This window comes from Protopterus annectens, chromosome 2.part0 (genome assembly GCF_019279795.1).
Source record: "Protopterus annectens isolate FY-2018-M chromosome 2.part0, PAN1.0, whole genome shotgun sequence".
In the NCBI taxonomy this organism is placed as follows: Eukaryota; Metazoa; Chordata; order Ceratodontiformes; family Protopteridae; genus Protopterus; species Protopterus annectens.
The window spans coordinates 1,172,158,677-1,172,186,315 of NC_056728.1; the positions used below are offsets into that span (position 1 = coordinate 1,172,158,677).

A 27,639-nucleotide genomic window follows, 5' to 3' on the forward strand; every position below is an offset into this window, starting at 1 on the left:
CCTGATCCTGTCTGACTTATATTACCCAACTGTGGACTGGAAATCAGACCAGACCAGAACAGAAATTCACAGAAGTTCTACCACTGTAATATATCACCAAGGTGCTGAACTGTTTCCACAGCTCCAGCAGTCAATTTCTCATAGGCAGACCTCTCAATAGGCTGGATAATGCAAGAATGCATAGCATTTGGCCCATAAGTTTGGTGTGTGCATCATCCATCATGTATTCCTCGGGTAAATTACTGTGATGATCTGAGGAAGTATATCACAAGGTACTGAAACAATACATGACAGTGCCAAATAGCATATATGTCAGATGTCTGCTAAACCAAGCCCTGTAACCCTAGCAAACCATACATTACTGAGAGAAATAGTCACAATCATTATATGGCCCATTGTCCACCCATGTTGATAGGCTATCTCCACATATCCTGCACCAATAGGTTGAGAGGTATGGCTGTAGCACAAAACAAACTGGACTGGAGTACAACAATCCCTGGAATGGAGTCCCACATGTACTATAGACAGTCACATTGGGCATGCTCATACACTTAGAAAAATGTCAGTAGGATCTAGGAATGAACAGGCCTTCCCCACCCAGTGCACTTCCCATTGCCCTACTTTAGCAGTCCTGAAGATGTCTGTCACCACAGAAGTACCTTTCATCAGATCTCAGTCCTATAAACTTTATGGCATGTGTGATAACTCTGTAACACTATAGTACAAGCAACTAGTTAGGTAGGAGTTCTAATCCCAGTCCTAGCAAATGTTAAAGTGTGTGTGTTTACAAGTTAGAGTTTTGGGGTCCATTCAAACCCAGTATACTTCCCCTTTCCCACTTTAAAGTCGTGCAGATATCAGTCACCTTAGAAGTCCCTTTCATCAGGCCTCAGTCCTATAAGCTCTGTGGTGCATGCGGTAACTCTGTAACACTATAGTACAAATAACTAGTTAGGTAGGTGTGCTACTCTCACATCTGGCAAGTGTGTGTGTGGAAGTATGTCTGTTTGTAGGGCAAAGTATTTTGATAAGTTTAACACCCACTGCCCTACTTTATCAGTCCTGCTGATGTCATTCCCCTTATAGGTTCATAAGTGTGTAGTAGGCTAATGTCCCAGAAGCCTTTACAAGCCTAGCCCATAAAAGGGCCCTGCAATTGTGCCACCAGATGTTACTTCCCAATGCCTCTATCAAGTAGAACCACTGCAGTGATCCTGGGGGGGAACTATTACCCATCCACTCATCAAGATTTCTCTGAAACAGGGTCAGCTAGGTGCTCTGCATGACATGTATGGGAAGTGTATTCCAGAGCATGTGCAGTCTCTTGGTGAGGGACCTGTCCCACCAGCATGCTGTGGTGGTTGTGGTAATGAGGTAGAAGTCTCTGCCATGTGTGGTGTGGAGGGATTGGGATGTCTTTATATTTAGCATTTCTAAAACAAATGGGTCAGACGTGGCTTTGTAAGTCAAGCACAGATAACATCTAAGTAGGTGATATGACACAGAGAATAGCTGGCGTCTCCTGAGTCTGTCTGTGTAGGGTGTGTGTTTAATGCCTAGGAACCTCTTTGTGAGGTGCTTCTGTGCCATCTCCAGCTGTTGTAGATGTCTACTACATGGCAAACGGGCCAGAATACTTGATGAGTGGTCGAATGAGGGAACAGTAGACAGAGATCATTATCTCTGTCTTCCTGGATGCAAAACCCTTGGTAATGCAATGTGCCACATAGAAGGACTTCCTGACCACAGTGGCAATGTGGTGGTTGAAGGAGAAGTTACTGTCAGTCTGTGTACCCAGATTTCTTATAATGCCTACAGTGTTCATTAGGCTCCCGTCAATGTGGTACTTACTGGGAACTGAGTGTTTTACCAAAGGGGATGATGATGCATTTTGTGGTGTTAAGCTTCTGGCCATGGTTTCTACTCTACTCATTGGTCTCAGTGAGGCCTTTCTGTAGGATGTCTGCATCACTTGTGGAGTTAATGATAGCTCCCAGCTTGCAGTCCTCTGTGAACTTGATCAGCTAGAGTTCCTCTCTGTTGGGCTGGACTCCTGAGAAGTAAATGCTTGACAGGACACTACCCAGTACTAACCCCTGTGGAACTTCACTCGTGATTACTTGCCAGTCTGACTTGGATTTTGCCACTGTCACACTATGTGTTCTGTGAACCAATTTCCAACCTACCCACTGATATAGGGGTTGATGCCTAGTTTGGTGTGTTTATCAATAATTCCTGACTGAGAAATGGTATCAATAGCCTTGGCCAGATCAAGGTAGGCTGTATGCAGTGCCTTACTGTCATACACAGCCCTTGTGACTCACTCAAAGAAGTAAACCAGGTTGAGCAGGCATGATCTACCATTCATAAAGGCAAACTGTGTGGGGTCCAGAGTTAGGAGATCACCTATATCTTGGAAAATCAGGTCCCTGATGATGTGGTCCATACCTGTACATAGTAGACATGTCAGGCTAATGGGCCAATAATCCCCAGGGTCTGTAGATGCCATCTCTTTATGGAGAGGGATGACTGTAGCAGTGTGCCATTTTGGAGGGACAATGCCTGAGTTGAGGCTGTGACTGAACAGGGCATACAGGTGTGGTGCAAGGTCTCTTTGTACATCATGTAGAACACAGCCATGGATATGTTTGGGTCTCATAGAAGCTGTATTCTTGCCTGTGGACAATGCATGTCTAACCTGGCCTGCAGTAATGCTGGGTGCCTGGCATTCATCTGCCATTGTGATTGTTCCCTTGGGTGGGGGAGAGGGGTACAACTGGCAATGAATGTGTTGGTAAGACTGTTGCCAATATCTGTTGTCTCTGGATAGGAGTTAGCATTGTGCAGTAACTCACAGCACTTGTGGGTACTGCAGTGGAGGTTGTTTATACAAGTATCAAAGGCTGTTGTGATTCCTGTCAGTGTCTGCTGAAATTCTGCCTTCATAGCTACCTGTAGATGATTCCATGAAGGATCTCAAGTTGTGGTTGATGCTAATAAGGGGATTCCCCAGTCTTGGGGCACCACCTTTTTCTGCAACAGTGTCCTCCGGTTTTACACTTTAGGAATGGCTGGGGACCATCACATTGGCTTCCAGTGTTTGGAGGACAGAATCTTGGTTCTGTTGGCTATGGCTAGTACCATACATTCATTTACATGTTTGTACAGTGCATATGTGTATGATTTGACAGTCTTGCAGCTTTTTTCCAGTGGCATGGGTGCAGTGAAGTCATCCAACACTATTTTTAGGTTTCCAAAGTCAGGTTTGGAGAGTTTTTTCAAGGTGGTTACCTTTGTGGGGGGGTTGAGATGTTGAGTTACATGTTGATTATATTACATTTGGATCTGACCAGGTAGGGCTTGACAACTGTGGTTGAGCAACAGTCCCATATGTAGGTAATCAACACAGGTCAAGGTTGTTACATCCACTACTGGGGGTCAGTATGAGCTGGTCCAGGACACTTGAACTAAAGTCCAGGAAGCGTTGGGCCAGTGTATTGGTGCTACTTTCCACAGTTGATGGAGGAGTAGTTGAAGTCTCCTACTATGTCAGTGTCAGGTTGGACCTTCATAGATGCCAGGGTGTTGAGAATTGTGGATTGACAGTCTAGATACATAGATGGGGACCCATAGCAGGCTATGACCTAGATTGCACTATTACCCAAAGTCAGTTGTACCTGAAGTCTCTCAGATGCATTATGCTGGGATGCTAGTCTGGAGGTATGCATATCCATTATAAATATGGAGACACCACCACCTGTGGAGGTGTGGTCCATGTTTTGGGGCTGACAGCTGTGGAATACATCATAGCCTGTTAGTGCAGGACTGCTGTCTGCTGCTACGAACCAGATCTCCATTACAGCTTAAACGTCAATGTCCTCCACTTTGAGGAGTGCTTTGAGTGACTGCATCTTGACAGTAAGATGTCTACTGTTGAGCAGCATGACCCTCAGATTGCATGCATGGCATGCATGGCTAGCTGTTACAGTGGTAATTTGATTTTGAACACTGCCTAATAAGGCACTATAGGGGTGGCAAGACACTTAGCCAGTACCTGGAAACTCAGAGGTGACAGATGCAGGCCATCACTGGCAAGGCATCGAGATCTGTCAATCATGTAATCCCAAGCAGAGATATACCGGATCCCCTGAGAATGATACACACCATGTAAGCCAATGTTGCAGTAAATCATTTGTTGATAGTACTGCAGCATCATTCTGGGTGATGGCAGTATACTGTTCTGGGCTACTGTCACACCTGCCTGGACCACATAATCTGAGAGTTCAGCCATGTCTGTTCTCATGTAGTCCAGGGAGGTGTGTCCCAATTCATTCACACCCACATGGATGATGACAGACTGATACTTGTAGTTGTTGGGGAAGGCCCTGACTGGGTGTGTCATGTGTTGGATGCTGGCATGTGATTGACAGCTGGCTGTTACTGCCTTCATAATCAGCCTAGTGAGTGGGACATCTGTGTGCCTCAGTATTGAGTCACCCATGATTACTGTATTGTGCAAGGTTGTTAGCCTTAGGGGCTTAGGTTGAGGGACACACTGTGTAGGTGACATATGTGTCCTTTGGCATGTGCTGTGTTATGGTGTCTGAGTGGGTGTCTGTCTCGCTGGTCTGTGCTGTTTAGGTAAATGTCCACTGAGTTCCTCTGTGAAGGTGGGTGTGTGTTTTTTCAGTGTATATCAGGGCTGTCATAGTGGATGTTGTGGTGAGCCATGTGTTCCACATGGTGTGCTGCAAGTGTTGACCTTATCTTCTTGACCAGCTAGTGCAGTCTCTGCTGGAGGTTGCATATTTCCACATTTGGTGATATAGGGGTAACTCTCACAGATCTGACAGTTTGGATTTTAGAGGAATGGGCTGTCTGTGTACATGAGGCATTTCCAACAGTGCCTCAGAATGGATAAGTGCACCAGGTTACTGGGCGAAAGCACAGAAAACTGCACTTCAATCATGCCAGGAGAGGTGGTCATAACTACTAAATACTGGGGCTAATTCTGTGAGGAACAAGTATTGCTGATGGCTCCCAGGTTTGCTACACTTATTGATACAGTAACCTGTTGAAGTGCAAAGCTATTATGCTGTTTGAAGTGTAAGACAGAAAGAAATAGCAAGCTGTAAGGGAAAAACTGAAGGCAAACTTTCTGCCATCTGTAATACTTTACCTCAGCTGTGTAGTTATCAGCACCTTTGTCCAGTTGTTAGTCCAGTAAGCTCTGTAGCATGTGCAGTAACTGTGTAACACTATAGTAAAAATAACTAGATAGGCAAGGGGGTTCTGATTTCAATACTGGCAAGTGTGTGTGTGTGTGTGTGTGTGTGTGTGTGTGTGTGTGTGTGTGTGTGTGTGTGTGTGTGAATATATATTGTGTGAGTTATACCATTTTGAGTTGTGCACCACCCTTTACACTTCCTCTCACCCTTATTTAGTAGTCTTGTTGATGTCATTCACCTTAGAAGTACCTTTGGAGTAGGTGAAATTGTATAAGCTCCGTAGTGCATCTAACAACTGTGTAGCACTATAGTAGAAATAAATAGATAGGCAGGGGTTCTAATCCCAGTACTGGAAATTGTTTGCGTAAGAATCATATGCTGTGTGGGTTATACCATTTTGTGTTGTGTACCACCCTTTACACTTCTTCTCACCCCAATTTAGTAGTCCTGTTGATGTCATTCACCTTGGAAGTACCTTTGGACTAGGTGAAATCGTATAAGCTCTGTGGCGTGTCTGATTACTGTGTAACACTATAGTAGAAATAACTATATAGGCAGGGGTTCTAATCCCAGTACTGGCAACAGTGTGCATTTGTGTGAGAATCATATACTGTGTGGGTTTTACCATTTTGAGTTGTGTACCACCCTTTACACTTCCCTACACCCTAATTCAGTAGTCCTGTTGATGTCATTCACCTTAGAAGTACCTTTTGACAAGGTGAAATTGTATAAGCTCCATGGTGCATCTGATTACCGCACAACAGTATAGTAAAAATAACTAGACAAGTAAGAGTTCTAATCCCAGTATGGGCAACTGTTTGTATGTGAGAATCATATACTGTGTGGGCTATACCATTTTGAGTTGTGTACCACCCTTTACACTTCCGCTCACCCTAATTTAGTAGTCCTGCTGATGTCATTCACCTTAGAAGTACCTTTGGAGTAGGTGAAATTGTGTAAGCTCTGTGAAGCATCTGATAACTGAGTAGCACTATAGTAGACACAGATAGATAGGTAGGAGATCTAGTGTCAATACTGGTGTGTGGTGTGTGTGTGTGTGTGTTTTGTTGTGTACCATATCCATTGGGGGGTGAGTTTGTCAACATTTTCACACCCAGTACATATCCAAATGTCCATTGTACAGGGCCCACTGTTGTCAACAACTGTAGTTGCAGCTGTAGACACTCTGCAGCCCTATAAGCTGTGTGCCATGTGAAATAACTGCGTAACAGTACAGACACAAAAACAAGATAGGTGGGTCCTCTAATCCTGTAATACCATTCCCCACTCAGGAATCATAAACAAACTCACCCATCTAGGCATCAACTCCTATGTCACTAGGTGGGTTGCAAACTGGCTCATGCATGGGACTCACAGTGTGAAGGTAGCAGACTCCATGTCAGACTGGCAAACAGTCACGAGTGGATTACCACAGGGTCTGGTCATGGGTCCCCTCTTATTTGTCATGTATGCCTCTGACATCCAGAACAACACAAAGGGACCCTGGCTGACAATGTTCGCAGACAACTGCAAGGTGGGTGCTATGTGTACATCCCCATATCATGTTGCCATCTTAAATAAAGGCCCCACTGAGACATCCAACTGTTGTCAGAATACTGGCCTTAGGCTGAATGGAAAGAAATGTGTCACAATCCTGTGTGGAATCAATGTGGTTTCCATGAATTAACAGATTGCTAGTAGTCCAATGGACACAGAAGTCCTTATAAGAGGCCTGGGAACACAGGCTGACAGTGACCTCTCTTATGGTCACCAAACTGCTGCTGTGGACAGAAATAACTTCTATGTGGCACATCTCATAACTAAGGGTGTGTCATCCAGTAAGGAAGAGGTCAGTGTTTCCCTCTACTCTCTCTCTTCATTAGGCCAACCAGCAAGTACAATGACCCATTTGCCATGTAGCTCACTAGACACCTGCAACAACTGTGGAGGCTGCAAGTGTACTTCACAAATATGACATTAACCTTAAACAAATGTCCTATATGGACAGAGTGCAATACCGCCAAGTATTCTTGGCCACATCTTAGCTACTTATCCCTGCTTGACTGACAATGCCATGTCTGGCTAGCTGTGTTAGGAATGCCATATCTAGTGAAACTCTGATCTGTATGCACCGCATGCCATGGATACCTCAACCTCATTACCACAATCAATGGAACATGTTGGGGGACAAATACATAACCCAGCAAGTGGACATGTTATGCAATATATGTTGCATACAATTCAGAGCACCTCACTGGCCCTCTTCAAAAGAAATCTGGATGAGTGGATGGGGAATTTAACTGTCACCATGGCCATCACACAGGGGGCAATAGTCGATAGACACACTGGGAAAAAATGTCAGGTCGCATGATGCCAGGGTACTCCCATGAGCTAGGCTTGTCATGGCTCCATGCCCATTAGCGTGGTACACACCTATGAACACATGATCCAATGAATCTCAGTCCTGGCAAATGGTGTGTGTGTGTGTGTGTGTGTGTGTGTGTGTGTGTGTGTGTGTGTGTGTGTGTGCATGCGTGCACAAGACCAGTATCCTGAGTGTGTGTGTGAGTGATGAATATATCCATTGGGTGGCCATTTATTACAATTGTAGGCCATCATACTCCCAGCACACACCCTACATTCCACTCTACAAGGGCCGCTTTGTACATCAACTGTAGAGGTATCTGTACACACTCTGCAGACCTATAAAGCCCTGTGCTGTGTGCAACAGCTATGTGACAGCATGGAATGAGCAGCTAGAGAGGCAGGGCTCTTAATCACAGTACTGGCACACTTGTGTGTGTGTGTGTGTGTGCATTGGTGTGTATAGCAGTGTTTGGGAGTGTGCACACTCATGCATGACATTAATATGAAACCTGTCACACCCACTACACCACCCATTGCCATACCTTGCAAGGGCATGTGATGTTACTCACTATGCATGTACTTTAGAAACTCAACACATTATAAGCTCTGTGCCACCTGTGATAATTGTATAATACTGTACTACCACTAACTAGATGAGCAGAGATTTCAAACCCAACACTGGCAATTGTGTTTTTTGTGTGTGTGGTGTGTGTATGTGTATGTGTATGTGTGTGTATGTGTGTGTGTGTGTGTGTGTGTGTGTGTGTAAGCAGTATTCTCTGTGTGTTGGGTCAACACAATACCCTCTGGGTATGTGAGATTTACAAATCTGAGATGTCGTCCACCCACTACACTTACCATTGTCCACTGTACAAGAGCTGCTGCCATCAATCACCATACACTTACCTGTATACACCCCTCAGCCCTATAAGCTATATGGCACATGCAAAAACTGTTATACAAACCTGTTAATTGTGTACAGCTGTACCCTGGATATGACACACTCAATGTGTTATCACACTGCCATACCCCTTGTAGATAATGTCTGCCAGGCCATATCCTACTGACACACAGACACCTAGATGACAAACAAAATACATTATGGAGACCACATTCAGTCAGCGTTAATAACAATGACGTGTACCAATTAAACATGCTGGTTGAAAACACTTTACACAGCATTACATTGCTAAAGTGTACTGAATTCACCCTGTGCATCATGCACATATTTGCATGTCCCTGCATCAATGGTATGGATGACAGGGATGTGGCACAGGTATCATCATATGCACAGGGTGTGGTGTGTGTTTGCCAGAGGTCTAGGCTGGGCCATTTGGTTGACATCATGTGTATGTGTTTGGGGAGTTTTCATTAAATGGGCCATGCAGAGTTGGTGTGTGTAAGTATGGAGGTGACCTGGCTGTGATGCTGATGTGTGTGCGTATGTATGCACACAGTCACACCATGTGGCTGCCCTACACAGGGGTAAGTTGGACAGCTGTGGACCATACATGCCAGGGTGTGCAGTTCACTGACTCTGGCTAGGACATGGAAACTGGGCCTGCCAGGGGACCCACTGCTACCACTAGGCACAAGGCCAGATGCAGTACTACTCCCCAATGGTGACTGCTGGCTGCTGGATCCGCACCCCTGTTGGGACCGGCCAGGACCAGTGCTCAGGGCCTGCTGTGCTGTGGCATGGACAGCAACCCCCTGTAGTCATGCTGCTGGTACTGTCACTATGGGAGTGAGATGCTACATGGACATGTGGACCCTAAGCTGTTCATGCTGCTGTCCTACGTCCACATGGCTGATGGACAACTCCCACCACATGCTCTATCACAGACATTTCATGTTCAAGGATTGACTTTCCATGGTCGTGGATTCCCACCATCTTAGCCAACTGTCTATCCATGACCTCAGCATAACAATGGTGGGCATCAGCACAATCATGGATTTCGTCACGCATAGCAGGAAGAGTGGCATTCGTGACCCTGAGAAGCTGTCTGGTGTTATGTTCACTACGTGCCTGTGCCTTCATGATGGCCCAAATCATGCAGCTGGTAACAGTTGCTGTGGCACTTCTAACAGGGGCATGATGGGCAGCAGTCCCCCTTCGAGCACCCCGCCCATCCACCTGTGTGGGGCCTCACCTGTTATCTGGCTATGGCTGGTGTCTACAGACATGACATTAATATGAAACCTGTCACACCCACTACACCACCCATTGCCATACTTTACAAGGGCATGTGATGTTACTCACTATGCATGTACTTTGGAAACTCAACACATTATGAGCTCTGTGCTACCACTAACTAGATGAGCAGTTGTCATAGTCACCACACTTGTTTGTCCCATGCCATTACCCATCAACTGTCCATTATCTATGGCCACTGGTGATGGGGTATGTGTGGACATTGTGACTGTGTGCGGTGATAGGGTGGACAACAGTGGGATGCCAACCAATGGCACAGACTTAGCCCCTGACAACCCCACCTGTGCCTCACTATGGCTATCATTGTCAGAGTCTGCTGAGACACTGACATCAGTTCCCAAGTGCGAGGGAACCCGACCCCATTGCCACCTGTGAGGGGAAGACAATAAATGTAAATTAATACCTGTACATTATGGTTGGCTGCCACACACAGACAGGCACACAGACATGCACAGGTGAGGTGGCACAAAGCTATTACACAGACCTAGCATTACCAAAAAGGTGACATGCATGACACACAGCCCTCATCATCATGCATTGCAGCCATTCTCAATCATTGTTACTAACAATATACATCTCTGGGATGCATGCGTACTGTTAGTAGGTGATGTCCAGTCCCCTAGCACCCACTGTACCCATGTACACATTATTGCTGTTCACTTGTACAACTACGTTAGACCATACCTCCTAACTGTACAAATCATTGAAGAATGTGTAGATGTCTGGCACATATGTTTGCTCTGTTCCTCACAACCCCCATATGTTTCTCTGACACAACTGGGATCATATGAGGATTGATGTCACTAATTAATGACATGCATTTGATTTGCAGACCTCATCACCATTAGTGAATGTATGTTCAAACAAATCCTGTTACACCAACAACCTTTTGAGCTTAACATGGATATGATAAGTGTACACACCCCTGTTAACATGGCAGGCTTTTGTATCATTTAAAATGAGACCACAATACTGCATTCAAAAATATTACCCACCTTAAATGTGACATATGACCTGTGCAATCCAATCAAGAAACAAACAAATGTGTTAGTTGTGAAATACAGAGTGAAATGTGTATGATACGGTGGTTACATAAATGTGGACACCCTTAAACCAATGCTTTTTTGAAACACCTGTTAAGTGAACTACAGCAGTCACTCTTCTTGGGATGGGGAGTGTCAGCATGGCACATCTTGACTTGGCATTATTTGTACAGTTTTCCATGTAAAGGTCCCATGACTCTGTCAGCTGGCAAGGGCAGCTCATGTGCACAAACGTTGGAGGTCATACTGGGAGTTTATGATTGGTGTAAAGTCTGGTCTTTCTCTGGCCCAATGCATACCCTTGATTGTATTCAAGGGGAACCATTCTTAGGTAGCTTTGGATGTATGCTTCAGGTCATTGTTGTGTTGGAAGCTGAAACCCTCTCCATCCTCAGCTGTCTTGCAGATGCTTGACGGCTTTGGCTCACATGTGAGTGTTATTTGACCTGTTCATATTTCCCTCCATCGTGCCTACACGCCAAGTTCCAGCTAATGAACAGCAACCCCAAAGCAGGGCACTGATACCAATGAACTTCAACATGTGGATGGTGGTCTTCAGGTGAAGTGAGGTGTTGCTTGTGCACCACATGTAGCTTTAGGAATAGTGGCTGTAAGTTTGAATCTTGGTCTCATTACACCATTACACGTTTCAACACATCCCTTTGGGAGACTTGATGTTATGGTTTGCTACTTGTACACAGCCCTTCATGGTGTTTGGTGTGAGTAAATGCTTCTATCTACTGACCCTACCTCATAGGCCAGACTTATGCAGACTCCAGGTGATTGTTGCCACATGTACTGCACAACCAGCACTTGCCAGTGAGTCCTACAAGTCCAGCATTGTTGCTGCATGTCTCCTGGCAGCTTTCTTGACCAGTTCTCAACATGTCTTTTCATCTATTTTGGAAGGACATCGGGTTCTTTTCAACAGCACTGTTGTCTCATATCTAATCTACCTTTTGATGACTGCCTCCACTGTGTTCCATGGTATATGCAATGCTGTGGTAATTTTGTTGTACCCTACTCTTAACTGATACCTTTCAGATATGAGATCCCTATGATGCTTTGTAAGATGTGTGCAAGCCATGGCTACTTCTGGTACAAGCAAATGAACAAATATCATGAATGCACTCTCTGACAATGGACCATTATTCGTTCTTACATTGAATCATTTTACTTGATGGCAGGTGTGTACCCAAGCAGAGTGAATGCTGTCAGTACATCATAAATTGATGCTACAATATGTTATGTGGAGGGTGTGCACACATACGCATCCAGCATATCGTAAGGTTTGTATACTCCATATTTGGTGGCGTAACATATTGCTCGGTTTTACAAATTTATTGTTCATGTTATGGTCACATTACAAGTTGTAAAAAGTGTAGAATGTAATATTCTGGCCTCTCATTGTATATATCAGGAACCACTTGGCATCTTGACAGGGGTGTGTACACTGCAGTTTCCACTGTATATTATTAATGTTTCATACATGTTCCTACCATAGCCCATTTGCCCCCCCTCCCAGTTTGTTGGTCTCTGTCCAGATGTCTTGCACTGACAGGTTGTGAGGTATGCTGCAGGAATGTTACATTACCCTTAAGATAGGCCCCCATGGTGACCACCGTGATGCACAATAGTTAACACCACCACAATTGAACAAGGACATCAAGCAATATGGCTAGGTGTATATTGGCAAAGCACAACAAAACAATTACATACTCACCATCTACAGGGCTGCTGTCCTGCTTGTAGACCAGAGGGAGCTAAATAGGTGTGAGAGAGGTACTATCAGCAGACTCACATGTGGCTTTGGTACAGGGGGGAAGCAACATTTCTGCACATTAATAGTACAACTCCCAATACTACAAAATATGCTAATGCCTGCATGGATAGGCCTCCATCTGTGGCTGAGCTTTCTCTAGCTATGGCAGCAGCCCTTCACCAGGCATTACATATGAGGTTGGTTGCACGATGCCAGACCTGCTTATAGGTTCTTGTGTGCAGGCTGACATTGTTTACCATGTGGACTAGGTCATGCCACATGGCTGTCTGCTCCTGCAGATGTTCATGCCCACGTCCAAACCTTACAGCATAGTTCTGGACAATGCTTTCCATAATTTCAGCTGTTTCAGCCTCTGAGTAGGGTGGGTTTCTTGGGTGCTGCATCCCACCTGGATGACATACACAGTGAAAAACATCATAGCACCTCATACAGTTGTCAACAGTATGGACAGAAATTGCACATCAAAAGTGAATATTTGATGCCAACACTCACAACTACACCATACCCCTGTAATCTATCAGCACAATATTAGCTGGCATTGCACTCCTGGCCTTGAGGTTTCATATTCCCCCCAATGATGGACAGTTAATTGCATAAACCTCTATTTCCCATTCATTTCTGTGTATAGGGATAACAGTGGCCATCTTCCATGTGGATGGGGTGTGGATGTTGCCAAGGCTGTGTTTGACTACAGTATGTGATGGAACTGGGAGTGCATGCCTGAGTTCATGTAGGATGCAGACAGGGATGTTATCAGGCCCCATGGAGACTTGCTGTGGTTGCCTTTCAGTAGGCAATATATATCTGCTCACCACTGATGAGGGGAGGGGTGCGGTTGATGTGCATATCTCCCTACATGGATGGGGGGACAGGGGGGGTCATGTTCACACCTAACCTGTCTGATGCAGGTTGCTTATAGCCATAGCATATGTGTATGAGGTGTGATTTACCACCAGTACAGGGTGAATTGTGTTGTTGCCTCTGAGACTGACAACATATGTGGAGATACCCTTGTGACTGGCCTTGGCAGTGTGGATATGTCTGATTTGTAGTCATAGTTAGCCTTACAGCTAGTCACCTGTGATCTTACATGCTTATTCAGATAGAGGTGGACACGCTTCCAAGTTGTTGCCTGCACCTATGTGGCCCTGTACAGCCAGTAAAGCAACCTATTATGTAGATTGTGTATTGCTGCTGTCCACCAAAGGGGATAACTCTACCTTGGTAGAGGTGGGTTTTACAGGTCAGGTATTGCTGAGTCCATACCGTTACACTGGATATATAAGTGTATACACCCCTGTTACAATGCCTGGTCTTTGTGCTATAATAACATGACACCACAATAACTCATTTCAAAGCAATTCCCACCTTTAATATGTCCTATAGCCTGTACAATTCCATTGAAAAAATTACAATCTGTTATGGGAAAATATATGCAAATTAAAATCAGTACAATAAGCTGGTTGCATGAGTGTGCACACCCTTAAAGAGATACTTTGTGGAAGCACCTGTTGAGATAATGACAGCATTCAGTCATCTTAGGTCGGAGTCTAACATCATGGCTCGTCTTTACTTGGTAATAGTTGCCCAGTCTTCCTTGCAACAGCGCTACAAATATGTCAATTTGTGAGGGCATCTCTTGAGCCCAGCCCCATTCAGGGCAACCCACAGATTTTCTATTGGATGTAGATATAGCTACTGGCTGGCACATTCCCAAACTGTAATTTTCATTAGATGAAGCCATTCCTTTGCTGATTTGGATGTATGCTTGGTGTTATCCGCGGTGGTGGTGCTGCGGTAGCATTGTCACCTCACAGTAAGACGCTGACCTGTTCGACTCTCAGCTAAAGCGTCTTCTGCGTGGAGACATGCGTGAATGGGCGTACCTTTGTTGAAGGTTGTGCGTTAGGGCTGGCAACTCAGCATGTAAAAATCAACTGCCAATCATTAGTTGACCGGAGTTCCGCTGTGGCGACCCCTAACCGGGAAAAGCTGAAAGACACAACAACAACAGCAACAACTTGGGGTCATTGTCATGTTGACAGGTAAAATTACTCTTATCTTCAGCTTTCTATCAGATTACTGAAGGTTTGGGGACAAAAATGATTGGTATTTGGAACGGTTCATGATTCCCTCCACCTTGACTTGAGGCCCAGTTCCAGCTTATGAAAAGCAACACCACAGCATGATACTGCCACCACCAAGCTTTATAGAGGGGTGGTGGTGTTCTTTTGGTGATGCATAGTGTTGTTTTGGGTCAAACATACTTCTTGGAATTGTGGGCCAAAGGTTCAACCTTGGTGTCATCAGACCATGACACATTGTCCAACATGCTTTTGGAAGACTTGATGTACTGTTTGCCAATGTTTGTCCAGCCCTGGACATTTTTCTGTGTAAGGAAAGGCTTCCATCTAGCAACCCTACCACATAGGGCAGACATATGGGGAATACAGAAGATTGTTGTTACATGTTGTACACACCCAGTACTTGGCAGGTATTCCTGCAGCTCATTCATTTTTGCTGTAGGTCCTCTGGAAGCCTCTATTGCCAGTTGTTGTCTTGTCATTTCATCCATTTTGGATGGACGTCCAGGCGTTTGCAATGTCACTGTTGTTCCATATGTTCTCCACTGTCTGATGACTGTCTGCACTGTATTCCATGGTATATCCAATGTTGGGGACACTTTTTCCTACTCTTCTCCTGACTGATATCTTTCCACAATGCGTTCCCTTCAATGCTTTGTAAGCTCTCTGCTAAAAATGTCTTTTGCTATAGCAGGCAACTGGGTAAATGTCAAATATATCCTACTAGGACAGTTGAACATTTTTTGGGGTTAATCAGAGGCTCATTAATTGGTGGCATATGTGTACCCAAAAAGAGAACGTTGTGATTACTGCAAGAGGTGCATCAACCAAGTAGTGGTTTATGTGTGTGCATATGTGTGCAACCAGCATATAGTATGTTTTTTATGTTTTAAGTTTTCTCTCCTAACAGATTTGTTTGTTTTTCAATGCAATTGTACAGGTTATGGGTCACATTCAAGGTGGGAAACATTTTGAAATGATTTTCTGTGGTCTCCTTTTCATATAGTACACAAACCTGGCATTTCAAGAGGGGGGTGTACACTCTTGATATCCACTGTATGTAGGTGGTCATCTAGCTGTTTGTGGTAGGCATGGACAGAGGGTCATAACACAGTTGCACACTTCGATTACAACCTGATAATCAGGCCTATTCTACTACCCATATCATTGTCATGGCAATGCAACAACCAGTACCTGTAAACATTTTTGTCTGTTGTATGCAGTGAAACTGATATTAAACACAAGTACAACATTCACAACTTATTTACATACGTAGATAATAAGTTGATTGCACAGCAGGCTTTGCTATCACAGTGTTAACCTGGAGGATGTCCCACATTCATAACTAGGCTATTATGTTACGATGTCATTGTAAGTAGACTTGACAATGGTTTGCCTAATGTAACACAACTCTATGTGTAAGTGACTACAGATATCAGGCACACATGTGCTTAAAACACTATACACTTGAATGGTATGAACTCACTATATCACATGCATTCCAACACACACTTATGCAACAGTACTTTACTATGCACATACTCTGTATAGGTTTCTTAGATTTACAAGACAACCTTGTGTATCATAGTTATATTCACAGGTAACATATGAATATGTACAACATTCCAGTAGCTGGCTTAGCAGTGGCACAGTCAGTGGTGTTTGACAGACACTCCAGTAGCTGTCAAAAGTCAGCTGTCCTTTCCTGGGGTGAGTCAGGGGCCTGAGTTTTGGTCTATGTCACTGCAGACAGAGCGACATGCTATGGCCATCAGTGCTGTTCAGCAGTACATCAGTATAGCAAGTCTTGTTGAAACATATTCTTTCAAACTCCTATTTTCCATTATTACAGGCCACCTACTGCATTCAATTATATGCTTACTTGTTTCACATACTTATTTTTGGAAAGTAGATTTGGTGATATGCTCTTTTTGTGACTTGCAGTCAGTCAGTTTTGTTAGGTTGTACTCCTGTCTATGACAGAGCTGGTTAGAATATATGGCAGCTTGACTTATATAGGTAATGCTCATGACCATGTGATGGCCGGTGCACCAATTGGCGTCCCCCAGTTGTTAATTACATGCAGAGCAGCTGTGTAATTATTCCAATAGCCAATGTCAGGGCAACACACTCCTATAATTTGGTACTTCATGTGGGCATTGGCCCTTTACCTTCCCTGTGAGGAAGACATTCTGGTGGTGTATGAGCTAATGCCTCTTACAACAAGACTTGTGGAGACAAGCCAACTAAATGATGGAGAAGGTTCAAGACTAAGGGGCAGTCGTGCTGATATATGGTTTGAATACTGATAGTTTCACAGGGTTTGTCTGAACATGCTACTTCTGCATAGGTTTCAGTCTGACAAAGTTCGGTGTCTGCATAGCTCTCCACTGTAGGGCTATCCACATAATGGAAAGAGGTTTGCCTGTTATGTTTGGTCTGTTCCCCAGACAGGTGTTGTCCTTGGCAAACCAGTAGCATACTCTGGTGATTGCAGTCAGTAAATGCTAACATCCATTTGTGTTTCTGCCTTCATATCCCTCAGAAAAGATATGTTACAACAAACCCTGTAAAACCAGCAACTTTCTCAGTATATAACAGCAATATTCCAAGTATGGCCATGTTTTTGGGCCTATGTCCCTCAACTAAGTCAGGCTTTGTCCAGATATCATGCAATAAGAAGTTGATAGGTATGGTCTATCATTATTTAGCACTGTCATGCCTGCAGAGGGCAAAGGCTGGGCAACATGTGGTACTCTGTACATTCAAGAGATCAGTGTATGGAGAATTCTCTTATATAGTATACAGTATACATATACAGTATTTCCCTGAAAATAAGACCGGGTCTTATACTTTTTCCCCCGCCAAAATAAGCATTAAAGCTTATTATCAGGGGATGCCTTATTCACCCCCCCCATACAACAATCTACATTTATTGATGTACAAAAATTGACATTTATTCATGTACACAAATCAACATTTATTAATGTACACAAATTGACATTTATTTGATACTTTTCCATTATTGGGCAACAGTTCTAGGTAACGCATTAACAGTTGTGTGAGAATTCTACATAAACAGTGCAACAAACATTTCAACTTCAGAATATCTACACCTTGGCTTTCACAGTGCAATATTTCATGCTTAAAAGAAAGTGCAGAAAAATCTCAATACATGTGTATTGGAGGAGGGGAATAAAACAGGTGAATAACTGCCACTTTTTGAGTGGTGATGCTTTCTTTCTTTATTCCTTACCCAAACCGTAAGAGAAGAATGATGGAAAGTCATAAAAATGAAGTCTGGGAACTAGTGGCCTTACTTTGTAATTACCCCTTGATAATAATTGCCTTAATACAATTAAGTCAAAAAACTGACAAGAGCTTGCTGTTGCCCTGATAATGGAAACATTATTCAAATACAGTCATGTAATCTTCTTTCGGAACATTGTCATAAGTCCCCAACCCCCGAATTCTAGCCTGAATTTCTTGCGACTCCATTTCCTTTAGAACCATTGGCCCCAATCTGTCATGCCTAGCAATATAGCTCTCCTTAAATGAGCATTTCTGGTCCATGTAGCCTGTTCTTAGTCCATTGGCAACATAGCTGTCAGTGATTTTATCCAATGAATTTTTCACCCAATTCACAACCTCTTGCAGGCTAGGCTTTACAAACTTTCCATGCTGATTTCTCTCCATTCTATTTTCAATGTAGTCATTGAGTTCCATGCACAACTGGTGCTTGAATGGCTTGTTTATTGCAATATCAAGAGTCTGGAGATAGGCAGTCATTCCTGCTGGAATCATTATTTGATCTATTCATCTCTGTGCAAGGAAGTCCTTCATGTCTTTAGCGTGGTGAGTGCTGGCTGAATCCCAAACTAGCAGACCTCTTTCGCCACCTCGCAAAACAAGTGGCAGCATTACATCGACTCACTTCGTTATAACTGTTTGTGTGCACCAGGCTTTTTCGGTTTCAAGAATGTAAATGCCTGAAACATGTTCAATCTTATTTTTCTTGCCCTTACTAATGATTAGAGGTAGGGTTTTCTTTCCATCTAGTGAATTGCTAAACTACAGGTAACATGTGCACTTTCGTAACCAGTGGAGGGAATGTAGATTGACAAGGCACCCCTCTGATCAATTGTTGTTTGAGATCCTTAGCCCATAAACACTGCAGTTCCATACACAGCAATCATGTTGGACAGTTGGTATTTAGAAAAGTCGATACAATCAACAAAGGACTTGAATGCAAGTGCATGTTTAATAACTTCAGTATCTTCCAGTTTGAACAGTGTTGTCGATCTTCTTAGAGACAGTTCATTTCATTAAAGGAAGCCATCCAGCCAATGTTGTGATGCTTTGAATTCTTCTGGGAATATTTCTAACTGTGGTGCCATTGCAAGGGCAAATGCTTGAATATCAGCCCTGCGCACAATCAAAGCCTTTGCTCTCCTGGATGCAATCCATTCACAGATGATGTCTTCCAGCTCAGGAAATAATGGTTGCCAACCTGATCCACACTTGCACTTCTTAGCATTTCCCTTGTCCACCTGTTGACTGAGGTTATCGTACTCTGCTCTCCATTTTGGTAACATTTGGAGATCCAACTTCTTCTCTTTGCAGAAAGCCATCAGATTCTTTCCCCAGTAGTCCTCCATGATTCCTTTCTTGAACTTGATGGAATAGCGCTTTCTTTTTGCACTCATCTTGTCTGGGAGCGGGGTTGATTGACGACTTACAAGACAGGAGTGGCAACAAAAATGGCGACAGTTAAGAAAACCCAACCACACCCATTTGTTATCAAGTGCACATGTTTTACATGTGTTGTCTGTACTTTCACCAATCAAAGTACGCTTGTCAGTGTTTATCGGCCAAGGATCTCAAATGTCAAGTGCACGTGAGGATTGGGGTTACAGTACGAATTGTGGAGGACTCCTGGGGAAAAAATCTTACGACTTTCTGGAAAGAGAAGAAGTTGGGTGTCCAAATGGTCCAAAAATGGCGAGCAGAGTATGATAACCTCAGTCAACAGGTGTCAATGATATTATTTTATAATTCAACATGTCCATTGTGTGTTGTTGACGATCATAACTGGGCTTATTTTTGGAGTAGGGCTTATATCATGATCACCCTGGAAAACCATGCTAGGCCTTATTCTCTGGTTAGGTCTTATTTACGGAGAAATACAGTATTATGTGGGGGAGAGTAAGAAGTGTTTTAAAACTAGGCTGTTAAGACATGTGAGAGATATTACTGATAAGAAAGAAGACAGTTCTATAGCTGTACATTTTTATAATTCTCACCATGTGGACAGTAGTGGGTTACAAGGTACTGTTTTTGAAAAAGTGTGTTTCTCAGTTTGATCAAACAGTCATAAAAGTACAATTGTTATGTACAGAATCAATTTATATTTTTAAATGTGATACCTTATCCCCTAGGGAGTTAAATGAGGAGTGAAATTGGAGTATGTGCATTTAAATATGTAATTATAAGTGTTAATTGCTTCTTGTATGTAAGGTAAGTAATTCTTGTAATGTTTTACTCCTTGAAGGCTTTGGCCAAGACATCAGAGTTTAATAAACTTGTATGAATTACTGACTGGTTGTTTTCTCTTTACTATCTATCATGTTAGTTTATTTGCTAAGGGGTCATTGTATGTCTGGCCATTGTGTATGGTCTATCATGTTTTTGTAACAGCGTACTGTTTACTTATTATTTGGAGTAGGGGGTAGATGTCAGAGGCATGGCTCCTTTTGTATCCAGCTGTGCATGCTGCCCCAGTTATGGGTGGTCTATCAGCAGCATATGTTTGTATGGGCATTTTGAGATATGTATGCATATAAATGTATATATATGTATGCATATATATAAATGTGTATATATATATATATATATATATATATATATATATATATATATATATATATATACACCTCAATATTTATTGGTAATATCTCTACATATTGTTATACATATATATGTATCTCCATATCTATCTATCTATCTATCTATCTATCTATCTATCTATCTATCTATCTATTTCTATATCTATATGTTTCTTTTCATACATATATTTATAGATACCAATCACTCCTGATTGCAGTGTCTCTTCCCTATTGTAAAGTGGATGTAATGCATGTTATGTTTGAAAAAGCATCAGTCATTTCTGTAGCTCAGATGGCTTAGCAGTAAATTGCTGTTGCTATGGTGCACAGGGTCCTGGGTTCAAGACCTGCAAATGTTGTTCATTTTGTTGCTGGGCAGAACAGAGGCTGATGGAAACAGAGTGATTAAAGCACCTTTAAGCAGTTTTAAGCAGGTTTGTGTGATGGTAAGCGATGCCAACACATGGTTAAATGGGAAACTGCTTAGTCTGTGTAGGCATCGCGTAGCATCACTCAAACTCGCTTACTGCCACTTACTCCCGCTTACCCCTATGCTAATTTCTTTAAAAGAAAAGAAAAAAGGGGTGATAGGAAAGTGGTGAAAAAAGAGGATGCAGAGGGAAAAACAATATGAAAGATAGCTAGGGATGTGCAGGATGGGTGTAGGGAAGGTCCATAGCTGTTCATTTCTGATACAGCAACAGCTGTGCATTTGATTTGGAGGTGAATCTGGATGCTAAAACCCCTGAGAGAGGGGTAAGGACAACAATGTGTTGTTAAGCCAACTAGACCAGATTACATGTCCAGTGGACATGTGTGCAAAATGGACAGCTATGTATCGGGCAACATTTTTTGTGGGAACAGATTGTCCTTTTTCTATAAGGCGAGAGTGGGATGTTGGGGAAGGATAGTAGGTATATTTGGGGAGGTAGGTTGGGTAGGAAGACAGACAAGACAGACAAGACAGCAGACAGGAGTGGTATATGACACATGTGGGGGGTAAACACCTTGGACGGAGAGGGTGGTTGGAAATCTGATGCCCACAACCCCCAAATGGATACAGTGGAACTGAGGTCCCCAGCCATGGGCAGTCACCACAGCACCATCACAGCCCCAAAGGTGGCTGTGCTGGGGGCTGAGCAGAAGGGGCAGGCTGACCCTCAAGATGTGCCATGCAGACCTCAAACTGGAATAGCAGATCTCTGAACTCCTTTCAAAGCTCGCTACACACCAATCCTCAGACCTGACTGCGGGTGATAGTGTCCTGTCCGTGCCTGCTCCCAGGGGGGATGGGCCCATCCCCTGAGGTGGTTTCACCCGAAGGTGGTGCAGGACCAGTGGATGAGAAGGTCCCAGGTTGGGTCCCAGACATGCTGGGGCCCACTGTCACAGAGAATTGAGCCAGGAAAGGTGGATCCTCTGGGATTGGCCTTCCCAGAAGTGCTATGGTGTTGCAGTTTTATAACATATGCTGGTTAGTCATGAAAAACACATTCCAGGATTAATTATAACAACATGTATAGGTATTCTCATTAACCCAAAACAACAGATAGTTGCATAGCAAACAGAACACGTGCATATATGGAACCACAGTGGGCATTATAACGGCATGCAGGTTACATTGATAGCAACAGGCCACGAATGATAGTATTTGAACATGGACCATTAACAGTAAAATGTTTAAATATTTGTAGAACAATAGGACAAATGTCCAAACAGTAGGTTTGGTGAAAAACATACCCATTAATTTATGTATTTAGATTATTGATGCAGATAGGGTGGGGGAGAGAGAGAGAGAGATGTCAGTTAACAACTGTACAGGCTTCAATTGCTCACAACTTTAATGATCATTACTCTAATCATTACTCTCCAGGTATTACCTCACTTTACATCAACCTATGGCCTTAGGTTGGGCAGTGTTATGTTTGTACACCATGTATAATTACACACTTCTTACAGCTAATTTATACCTTTTCTTACCTGGCAGGCCTGTGGAGGAAGTTTCTGTTAACACTACCTGACTGTTTCTACCCATATTCACTTAGTCAGGGTTACAAATGTGCACCCATACTGTTTGTGTGTTTGTGCTACTGCCACACTCTGCCTTGATTTCTATCAGTCACCCTGGGTGTGGATAGCAGTGACCACTAGCTGTGACAGCATGACACTTGAGGGACATTTCTTGGAGGAGACTACTTGGTGTATGTACTTATCTTGCTGTCATTTGCTGTCTTGGGGTTGGACAGTGGGTGTTGTACACAGTATATTAGTACAGCCTTCTTACAGCTCATTTATACCTTTTCTTACCAGGCAGAACTCTGGAGGAAATTTCTGTTAACACTACCTGACTGTTTCTACACATATTTACATATTCCTGGGTGAAATTATGCATACAGCTTACTACCACTCCCGGGATTCAAAAAGTGCCTGTTTGTACAAAAAATACAACAAAGTTTGTGTTTCATCAAAATGAGCTATTTAGAAACTACTGTGTCTTGTTTGACTGTTTTCTGCCTAATACTCTTTTAGTTGTACAATCTGACCTTGTAATTCTGACTTTCATGCATGGCAGATAGTTCTTATACTGTGTATTCATACTTTGACATAGCACAGTCTGGAAAACACTGGTTAATACAACATTACTATTCAGGCATTAGATCTTGGTGCATGGAACATTTCATATAGTTAATCTCCTGCTTTACAACTCCACAATCTTTGTCAGATGAGCCTTGATTATTTAATGCTTTCAGAGCTACAGCTGTGCAGAAACTGTATACATTTTGATTCATACCACCACATCCCAAAGTAAACACAACCAGTCTAGGGTTTTGACTTTTATTGATAAGTACTGACACTTTTATTGATATATACCCTGTACATCACTATTACTCTGCTAATGTCTCATTTATTCAGTACAAACCATAGACATTTTTAAATACTGACAGGTAACATTCTGCTACTTTCTATTTATTTGCCCTGAATACTACAAGCTAAATTTGCACTAGCCTTGCAATGCAGCCTTAGCAGCCTGCTGGCATAGGCATCCATGTTTGCAGCCCTCTCATCTGCAGCTGTACAGGAGATAGAGAAATATTTATGCATACCTATCCATCACATACACAGGCTGGACTTTGGAAAACACTTACTGATACTGATATTTATACATAGCTGGGGCATTCCTTGCCAAGCATCTTGGATCCACTAGTCCAAGAGGTCCCTCTTCCTATGCTTCAAGTCAGCAAAGTGGTGCTGGACCTGCTCACCAGTCTGAGGGATACCAGTGGCATTGGTGAGATCATGTGTGAGATGGTCCCAGGCCTCCTCTTTGTATTGGGAGCCCTGGTACTGGTCCTGCAGCAATCTCCCTTCATGGTATTGTACTAGGAGTCAACCATGACCCTGGACTCCTAAATGTCCAAAAGCTCACACCTTCACCAATGTCAGCCATAGTACCTGCAGTGATGAGCTACAACTGGTTATGGGGCTGTATTCCCACCTACGAGGTTTAAAATAGGGCTGATTTTTTTGCCCTTTGCTGTGATTGGATGGTTTTGAATATGCTGAGCTAAGTTAAGTGATGGGCAAACCCACTTAGCTAAGATAAACATTGCTTAAAGGGGTAGATGCTAAGCACTGCTTACCATTGCACAAATCCACTTAGCTGCGTTAAGTCTTCCTAAACATACAAATTTAAGCTATGCTTACTCTGGCTAAGCATAGGTGAGCACAATTTAATATTGTTTAGCTTTCATTTTATGGACTATCAGAACTGTGGGGTTGACTCCTTCTTAATGACATCTTCTGATATGTATGTTTCTCTTCCATAACATCCCCCTATGTGCTTTCATTACATTATATTCTTTTGTGGCCATACTGTATGGGACACTTGTGTTTATATGGGGATTTCACATCTGTACTACACTGACACCTCACATTTGGACTTGCTAAACTACCCTGGTTAACAAATATATATTATTCACTACCTATTTATAATAAAATACTTTTAGTACTTTTTTCACATATAAAAATGAACAGACTGTATTGGGGCTCGAACTGTGAATACCTGCATGCAAAGCTAACACTGTAACTATTCTGCTATTTCATTTTGACTGTTTTGGCTGTATGTTTTTACTTAGCTCCTTCGGATGTTTCAGCTGTGCTATACACAGCTGTGCAATGAGCATACCTGCTCAGCTACGCTTAAACTTTATTGGGGATGGAAAAAAAATTAAATGTGTTTTATTTTTATTTACTGTAACAGTATGCATATTGTTTTATCCATCTTAGGGCAGGACATCTGGACAACTATATCATAGATGGGGGAATTGGTTTAAATGTTCCTCTCAGGAACATGCTTACTTATATGGTATGTCAGCCTGTACACTGGCATACCATTCTGGACATTATCTGTGCTGGACCTTTTTGGGAGGCTGTGTTTTTGTGTGGTTTGACTGTATTTTGTCCGCGGACACTGTTATGCTAACACTGTCCACAGACACAGTTTGTTGCTTTGGAATTGCTGTACGGCAATTCTGGAGTGCAGGGGGCATGTGTACTGTCCGAGCAATGCTCGGACATGCCCCTGCACTTATACAAGGATCATGCCTGTGTGGAAAATACAGCAGCGTGCCTTCATTAATATGCAAAGTACACTGCTGTTCTACATGGGCATGATCCACTCCATGCAGGAATAGCACTATTTCTGCATGAAGTTTCATAAATCCTGGGATAATCTTTTCAGACTGCTGTGGTAGTTCCATTTATGTAATAACAGGACAATTGTTTTTGCTTACTTGAGTTTAATACCTTTGAATATGCATGTTTGTGTTTTAAGCTTCAGTAATTTTATTTGTTGTAAAAAATATTTCTACCTATTTACCAGTTAGGCTTACTAATGTAATAAACCAAATGATAAAGAATATATTTCATCTTTTTTATAATTATCCATTTTCATGTATGTTACCAATGTCTGGTTTGATCGTTTCATTAATAAATATTATTACCATACAAATTTTTCTTTCACTGTAATTTCTGATAGAGTAACCATGTGTAGTACTTCTGAACACAAATTCTAAATAAAATAATACATTTTGAACAGAGATAACAAGTGTTACACAGCTATGGAAAGAGAGAAATTATTTTGGTTCAGCTTTAAAGTGACCGCTTATAAAAGCTTTTTGCATGCATTTCATAACATACCTGGTTTTACTGAGGTGACTCTGTCTCCTATACTCTCAACAATTCCAGCTCCTTCATGGCCCAGGATAATTGGATATTGTATTTTAGGGTCTTTACCACTCAAGATAGAACTGTCAGAGCGGCACACTCCAGAGGCTACAATCTGTGGAAATGAATTACAGCAGTTGTAAATGTGTTGGAAGGGGAGAAATCTACCTTATGTACTATAGTCAGTAGAGCAATACATAACACAATTATAGCATGCAAAACCTCTCAAACCTCAAACAGTACTAAAATTTCATCAGATATAATGGAAGTTATCAGCTTAGATAATGTGGCATGATATTGCTTTTCTTTACTGAATTTCCAATAAAGGGCAAACCACTGAGACAAACACACTGTTTATATATATTATACAATAGCATAATCTCACAGGTAATGTAGGTGCAATCTATGAAGGAAAATAAATCACCAATAGGCAAAATAAACACAGAAAGTTTAATGAAACTTTTAGGTGAACACACTTGTCAAGCAAATGAAAAAAAATTCTAAATTCTAAACCACCTCCTAAAAAAAAGATAAAATACCATGTGACTGATTTAACCAATGGGAAAGTTAATTAAATTATGTAATTCAGATGCTGTTCTATTGGCATCCATTTTTAACTATTTTCTTATCTTCCATTTATCTTTTTAGTTACAACAGCCTTAGGAGGGAAAAGACATGGTCAGCATTGCAAACTAATCTAAACAGTTAAAGGCTTCACATTTATCTCATTTGTCTGCATAATTACCATGCATTTGATCCTTACAAACAAACAAAAAAAAAATCCAACAAGCATAGTAGATAAGCTAAGTAAACTGGGAATAAACCCCTGCATCACCTGCTGGATTGCCAACTGGCTCACAAATAGGACACAGAAGATCAAAATAGGGAAAGCCACTTCCGCAAAGAGAACAATCACCAGTAGAGTCCCTCAGGGTTCTGTGCTGGGACCTCTCCTGTTTGGTGTCTTCTTCTTTGTTTCCAGATGACTGCAAACTAGGAGCAGTCATTGAATATCCAAATGATTTAGTTATCCTGCAGTAAGTTTGGTCCCAAACAAATAACTGGGGCCAAAATCATGGACGGAAACTAAATGCCAAAAAATGCATTATCATATCCTTTGGAAAGTTTTCTACCCTGAAAAACTACCACATTGACAACATACTCCTAAGATTTTGACCCAGTTATTTGGAATTCAGGAACTTATTTGGACAGTGACATAACCTTCGACCAACATGTTGCAAGAAAGTCTTTCTATATTGCGCAGTCAGTTTCTGAAGTTTCCTGTCAGAGGCCGCTATTTTTTAAATATTAGTGTTTTATTATTAATAGTGCCTGTTTTGTAAGAAAATATTTACTTCTTATGTAAACTTCGATTTTTTGACTAAAAGATTTCCTGTGGAAATGGGCAGGGAAGTGCTTATTAATGAAGTGCTTATTCTTATTTTGTGTAAACTTACCTGCCATTTCATTTTACTGTCAGTGTGTTTAAGGGATTAAGTAGAGTACTGACAGGGAATTTGTGTGCTGCTTATACTTTTGCTATAAGTAGGAACTGTGATAAGTGGTGTGAGTGTAAGTGTGCTGCTTGTGAACACTCAATGACAACTTTCCTTCTGACTGACTCAGTCCAGCAACGCATAATGCTTTTGGAATCTTATCCTTGGCTACAGTATGGATACTTACTATGGTCCTATTGCTTCCAGTTGTGATGCATCAAGAAAGAAAAAAAGTCCTTACCAAGGAGTCCTTGCCATTGTCATGATCTTAGCCTTTACCCCAGCCAACAGTGGGTGAATCTGCAGTGGCTA

At 42.4% G+C, this 27,639-nt stretch overlaps 1 protein-coding gene across 3 annotated transcripts in view; it reads right to left on the bottom strand.

The window, feature by feature from the left end:
• Positions 1-27,639, bottom strand: part of LOC122793406 (alcohol dehydrogenase class-3-like) — a 765,188-nt gene that overhangs the window by 171,339 nt on the left and 566,210 nt on the right. The window contains exon 3 of one of the 3 annotated variants that reach the window (XM_044061386.1): positions 25,805-25,946. The exons of the other annotated variants lie outside the window; for them this stretch is intronic. Coding sequence (XP_043917321.1) covers positions 25,805-25,946 — 142 coding nt within the window. The remainder of the gene's footprint in view (positions 1-25,804; positions 25,947-27,639) is intronic. 3 annotated transcript variants of the gene reach the window in all.